Here is a 6,945-nt window from a genome sequence, read left to right as displayed (position 1 = left end):
CAGCGGAAAATCACGAAACTGTGATAGTCGATGGCTCGTTCGATTGGATACGTTTCTCTAACCCCAAATTCTCAAAATGTTAACAGTATTTTTCTTGGAAATTATTACACATGCTTACAAAATTAATTCTATAAATTAATTTTCTATATTCGTAGGTTGTTTGTAGATGAGTCAAAACTAAATAGTTTAAACGTTAATAAAAATGCTTGCGTAAATTCCAAATTCTTAAATTTGTATGTTTCCTAGAAGCAACCAGAAAATGTAGGTACTCAAGTGTCGAACTCCTTTTAAAATGCATCACTCGAAAGAAGGAACATTAGCTCACGAGTGAGATAATAATTCTAACGATATCTAAGTTCACAATTAACTACACTCTAAAAATGTCGTATTTCTTCGATACTGATTCAATATCAATCTTATTTTAACGATTACATTTTTATGAAATAAGCACAACAAAAGTTTTTGTCAAATGTTTATGTATAAATTGAAATAAATCGTATCTTTAAGAGATCATGACTCATTGTCAGTTACCTTTTCGCGTTTCAATAACTGTTGCTTGGGTTTAATGTATATCATTCTTGGTACGTCTTCGTCGAGAAGTCAAGAAGCTTCACCCCTTTCAACGTATAGGCACATCACGTTGCGTGAAGTAATCTGCACATCTATACGGACATGAATAAAAAAAATGTGTATATACACAAACAGGAAAAAGTAGAGTAAAAGTAGCAGGAAAAAGATAATCTTATGTCTTCTTTCCTCGAACCATATAATAATCTAAATGGTGGATTACCGAATGTCACGTTTTCGTCGAATTTATTTTCTAGGCGCAGATGAACCCGACAACACTGAAATCGTGGCTGCTACACGGTGAACTCGATAAATTGGAGCATGTCGTTTTAGAAGGGCGCGGATCTCGCCTGTTGGGTGAACATTCGCCACATATTAGAACTCGAGTCTTCCTAAAAGGACTCCCAAATTACTTGGTTGGGTTATTGTTGATAAAAAAGTGATAATTAGACTGGGGATGATTATGCAAACTCATATTTTTACAGATACAAAAGAAAAAGAGAAACTTAAATAAAAGTATATGTCTCATCGGTATAAAATGTACATTATTGTTAATATTTAATATATTAGGTCTTCCTAAAAGTTCATGCCAGTTATACTCCTGCTACCGTTCTCGAAAGTCCGGTATATAATTGTCCGTATTTTTGGAACTCGATACCGAGACGAATGCAGATGAAACGAACTTGTATGTATCATACAAACTATGCGAGTTCTCTTTTGGGAAAGCACGAACGCGCAGCCACCTAGCGGTTGAGAGCGGTAGTTGGGAAGTACTGGGTATAAGCTCAAAGCGCTCAGTGCTAAACATATTCTTACGTATTTTTACGTGGATGTAACATCATTTTTCTTAAAATAACATAGCCTATGTTACTCCAGAGAAAGCAAGAAAGCTACTGTTAAAATTTGGTATCGATCGGTTAAGTAGTTTTTAAAATTTTTGTGTACATACGCTGTCTCTTTATATAATAGTAAGATAACAAACACAGTTTTTGGCACGAACTTATGGACGACCTAATATTTGTTGCATTTGCGTACATTCTCCCCTATATTTCCATCTACCATAAATGCATAAAAATTCGCAGTCTATTGATAATTCTTTAAGAGAAAACTCTCCGAAATCTTTTAATGAACCGCGAATCTCGATTCCATTTCAGACAAAAATTTCTCAAGTACACGACGCAGTTGCCCGCGGTTCCCTATCAGAGACTCAAAGGCTCATATCAGAGGAATCTAAGAAGAAGTTGACCATCGCGAAGGATCCATCTGGAACGCCATTGCTCCACAAAGCGGTCTACTACGATCAACCTGAGATCGTCGAGTGGCTTGTACAGAATTATCCTATCACTGTGCAACAGAAAGATAAGGTAATCCTTGTTATCTAAACTCTTGCAACGAATAAGGTAGGAACATTTAATTCTTTTCTATTAACTTTATCCACATTGTATTTAACATTTCCCGGCATAACCACTATTACAATTAGTTACTGTTATCATTTCATTTTATTTTAATTGAAACAGCTCAGCGTTATATCAGCAACCAGCGATCACAATGGTGACTGAAAGGTTTGCGTCTATTAATACTTTCTAAATTTCTTTTTCTATTAAAAGAAACTTGTTTTTCTTTAATTTCAATTTTTATTAAAATTGAAATCAATTCAATTTAAATCGAAATAGGCTCATGTGAATCATATTTAACCAAAGAACAGTTAAGTTTAGTTTTGTCAGAATCTACCTTACACAACTACCTTAAGATACTGAAACCTCCGAAATCCAAGTATTCGTGTACTTTTGATACGCAGTGTATTAAAAGAAACTCGTTTTCTTTTAATTTCAATTTTAATTTTAGTTTGGTTTTAAAGTCGCAGTTGTTTCTTGTGTTTAAATCAGCTCAAGGCAAGATAAGATATCCAGGCTCTTATACGTATGTATACAGGGTGTCCCAAAAATGTTGTAACACCTTGGAAGGTGTGGTTCGGGAGGTGATTTGAAACAACTGTTTCCGTAGCGAAAATGTTGTCCGAGGCTTCGTTAAGGAGATATTAAGAAAAAACCCCGACCAACTAGAGCGCGCGTATACCGTTGGAGCGGCCGCGGTAGCGAAGGCTGCGCGCTAGGCGGCCACGCTCATACGCTACCACGGCCGCTCCAACGGTATATGCGCGCTCTGATTGGTCGGGGTTTTTTCTTAATATCTCCTTAACGAAGCCTCGAACAACATTTTCGCTAAGGAAAAAGCTGTTTCAAATCACCTCCCGAACCACACCTTTCAAGGTGTTATAACATTTTTGGGGCACTCTGTATAGTCCTCGTTGAGAAACCCTGGCTTAAACATCAAAATCGTATCGTGACGGGGACGTTTGCATTTCTCGCGAGATATCCGTATAATCGGAAAGCCATTTTTCCAAACGACGCCGACGGTCGCGTTTTTCCCGCATCGCGTGACGCGACTTAATAATAAAGTGTAAACCACCTGTTCTTCCCTGCAGCCATGCGACTTCGTGTCCGCGCGCACGCAACGTCAAAGGGTACCTTTTCACTCCTTTCCCACCCTCGATCTAAATTCGAGTCCTATATATATTCACCATTTAACTGTCGTCGACTTCGCATTCGGGCCGTTGTTCCTTCGCAGTATTCGTTCTCTAACAATCGCAATTATATTTCTCGCTAACTACTACGGGACGAAGTTTCAGCGATAATTTATTCGATAAGTCCGGCAAGTAGTTCAAAGATTCCATCTTTAACCCCGTTAAACCTGGTGTATTGAATTTTGTATACCGAATCATATTTATCCTTGTACAAAATTCTTGCTCATACTCTGAAATAAGTCTCGCGGACACACAACGGTCAGAGCGCAGAATTTGGCTGACTTTCTCAATGTTTTCATCATTCCTCGAGGTTCTCGGCTTCGGTGCGCGTTCGTCGTCTTCAAGGCCGTCACGAAATCTAGCAAACCAGCGGAATACTTGTGCACGGGATAGACACTGGTCACCGTAAACGTTTTTCAACGATGTTTCAACGAATGTTTCTTGAGCAGTTTTGCCCAACTTAAAACAAAAGTTGATATTCGCTCTTTGCTCTATAGCGATTTCTCGACAGACTGACACAGTGGACGGTTAGTTATAATGTCGTAACTATTGACAAAAGAATGGAAATGCTACGAAAATCGGTGTGAAGATAGATGAAAAATGTGTCTGCAAAATTCAATAGATGAATCAATAGATGGCGCTGCAATCGTCTGTTAATTTCGCCTAGTCTCATCGGAAATGGGGACATACTGTGTATCTACTACCTAATGTATGGACTTACAAGGGAACATATCCAACTGTCAAACTCCGATTTTGATCAAATTTATGTGGTAGGTAGTTCTCAAAAAAATATTTCACACGTATTTTTTTTATCGGCAATCGTCCATGTTGAAGGGGTGAAAACAACCCCTAAAGTTGGGGGTGAAAACCATGTTTTTTTAAATATTTATAAAACTAGAGGAGCTAGGACAAAAATTTTTGTTTTTATATATGCGCTATTGAATAGGTGATTTATGTATGCCAGAAGAAATTGTTTATTTATTTATTTAAACAATTTATTTTTGAAAAAATGTTTTTTTTTTGTTAATTTATGTTACTAAATATTGTTTCTTATTCATGAAAATTTTTATGTGTAAACTATAGGTTATAATTAAGGATACATGTTCTTGGAAATTTTGATTTTCACCATATAACAATAATTATATTGAATGGGGAATTCTTACTTCTGCACCAAAAATGTGACATCTTTATCATTTTTTTTCTCATAAAGTATGCAAGATTTTAATTTGAAATTTAACCCACGTCTCTAGTATTATTTTAGTATGATGTATAAATTTTTATGGAAAGATTTGTCGAAAAATATTAATGTTACAGTCCGTTGATCGTGACGCTGCAATAAACGCATTGGCCGCTGGTTGACTTGATTTCTACTGTTCAAATGAACCGAAGTAAATAAATCAATTAGCGTTTTATTCAATATGAATGTCGTTATCCTCTAGCGAAAAACAAAATCAAAACTTAATTTTCAAGGTATAAACTGTATGTGTACGTTGCGTAGCATGTGTACTCGTGACTTCACCATGTTTCTCAAGTGAATAGCGTGTTCAAGCGGTTAAGGCGTCGGCCTATCGTTATGCTTGTCCCGTGTTCGTTTCCTGAAAAGTTTTTTTTTCTTGTTAATTTAAATATTTTCATGCTTTAATTATTTTATTATATACTCGTTCCGTCGACCATTTCGTCCGAGCTAAACGAACGGAATGTTCCGTGGCGATCTCGTTCAGAAAAACCAGGGCTAGAGAAAGCCCTAAGAGAAAGATCTGTGCGTGATTTGTTCCACAATCTCTCACGGAGGAGCAAAAAGACACGAGAGTGAGTCATTGCAAAGACATGAAATCTGCCCAAAAAAAGGACCCTGTATTCATTTCATCAATCGTAACTAGCGATGAAACGTAGTGCCCTCAATACGAACCACTCACCAAAAGGCAGAGCGCGACATGGAAGTCACCAAATGAGCCGAAAGAGAAGTAAGTGCGGATGCAGAAGAGTCGAATCAAAACGATGTTTACCGTTTTCTTCGATTCCAAGGGCATTATCCATAAGGAATTCGATCCACAAGGTCAGACTGTGAATGCTCAATATTATTTGGGTGTTCTGCAGAGATTGTGGAACAGAATTCAACATGCTCGACCGGAGTACAAGGAAATTGGCAGTTGGTTTTTGTTGCATGATAATGCGCCGTCGCATAAAACCCTAATTGTACGCGAGTTTTTGGCCAAAAAAAGCATCATAACGCTCGACCACCAACCGTACTCGCCGGATCTAGCGCCGTGCGACTTCTGGTTATTTCCTAAACTCAAATTAGCGTTGAAGGGGAACACTTACAGTACGATTTCTACCATCCAGAAGGTTTCGACCGACATCCTGAACGCTATTCCGGCCCCCGAGTACCAGACATGCTTCGACAAGTTTTATGATCGGTTTCAACACTGTATTGACTCGGAGGGGGATTAATTTGAATAAATACGATGGAAGAAATGCACTGGAGAGCGTCTTCTTTTTTATTTTTGACCAGTCTCATCCGAAATGGGACAGACTGTGTATTGTCGTGCGTAATAGTTTCGTATTAGTTGAGTCACACCAGGGGATGACACCATGTTTTTAAAAAATCAATATATAGAATCACCTATAATTGTCTTTTTTCATACTTTTACGAACTCTACTATTGAATATTGTTTCTTTCCACTACAATACTTTACTGTATCGCCTACAATTATAATTGATTTTTATGCGAGTATCTTTAATACCCAGGAAGGTAGAACAGCGTTACACTACTGTGCTGCTTGCAAGGACCCCGAGGCAGTTTGGGATGTTCTCATAGGAGGCGATTGCGACGCGAGTATCTGCGATAAAAAGGGCAATCCCGCTGCTTATTATCTGGATCATAGTTCTGAGATCGAGTTATCGGAAGCTGAAAGGACCATGTCTCGCCGAAAGACGAGCAGTGGAAAAGAATGTGAGTGATTATATGCCTTCAAATTGTACTATCAACCATTTCTGCCTTATGTCGCTATATTATTTAAGCAAATACAGCCTGGATTATTCTAACAAATTAGTGATAAGAAAAATATACAGAGTTGAGCGTTTAAATGGGAACACCCAAATATCTTCATTATTTCTGGTTTTATGAAAAAAATCTATAGGACAAAGTTAGCACTAAAGGAACGCATGCAATAGCGAGGCCATTTTTCTCTGAAGATAATTTTTAACGAGATTCTAAGGTCATTGCCATTTTTCTTAATGGTATGGGGTATTTATATTATTGTTGTCTTGCATACTATTATGTCTTCCCATAAGTTCGTGCCAAAAACTGTGTTTGTTATCTTACTATTATATAAAGAGACAGCATATGTACACAAAAATTTTAAAAACCACTTAACCGATCAATACCAAATTTTAACAGTAGCTTCCTTGCTTTCTCTGCAGTAACATAGGCTATGTTATTTTATGAAAAATGATGTTACATCCACGTAAAAATACGTAAGAATATGTTGAACACTGAGCACTTGGAGCCTATACCCAGTACTTTCCAACTACCACTCCCAACCGCTAGGTGGCTGCGCGTTCGTGCTTTCCCAAAAGAGAACTCGCATAGTTTGTATGATACATACAAGTTCGTTTCATCCACATTCGTCTCGGAATCGAATTCCAGAAATACGGACAATTATTTAGAGACGCGGTAGCGTCTCGGCGCCAAGTACATGAAAAATTATCCGTTACCATGTATATACTGGCGTTGGAGCTACCACGTATCTTTTACAGGAGAGATGGTCCATTCCAACCTAACCTGAAACTTC

General features: G+C 37.7%; 1 protein-coding gene across 1 annotated transcript; it reads left to right on the top strand.

Moving 5' to 3' along the window:
* Window positions 1-651: 651 nt before the first annotated feature.
* LOC128896197 (acyl-CoA-binding domain-containing protein 6-like) lies at window positions 652-6,156 on the top strand. Its single transcript, XM_054159400.1, has 3 exons — window positions 652-983; window positions 1,722-1,931; window positions 5,900-6,156. The coding sequence occupies exons 1-3, from the start codon at window positions 831-833 to the stop codon at window positions 6,110-6,112; spliced, it is 576 nt and encodes a 191-aa protein (XP_054015375.1). The 5' UTR covers window positions 652-830; the 3' UTR covers window positions 6,113-6,156.
* Window positions 6,157-6,945: the final 789 nt, after the last annotated feature.

This window comes from Hylaeus anthracinus, unplaced genomic scaffold (genome assembly GCF_026225885.1).
Source record: "Hylaeus anthracinus isolate JK02 unplaced genomic scaffold, UHH_iyHylAnth1.0_haploid 8290, whole genome shotgun sequence".
NCBI classification, from domain to species: domain Eukaryota; kingdom Metazoa; phylum Arthropoda; class Insecta; order Hymenoptera; family Colletidae; genus Hylaeus; species Hylaeus anthracinus.
The sequence above is the reverse complement of the archived record's forward strand: the minus strand, read 5'-3'. Positions and strand labels throughout refer to the sequence as shown.

Coding starts and splice junctions, on each gene's coding strand:
- LOC128896197 (XM_054159400.1), top strand. CDS start 831: ATGAACCCGACAACACTGAAATCGTGGCTGCTACACGGTGAACTCGAT. Junction 984..1,721: donor AAGGACTCCCAAATTACTTG/GTTGGGTTATTG, acceptor ATTCCATTTCAG/ACAAAAATTTCTCAAGTACA. Junction 1,932..5,899: donor CTGTGCAACAGAAAGATAAG/GTAATCCTTGTT, acceptor TTTAATACCCAG/GAAGGTAGAACAGCGTTACA.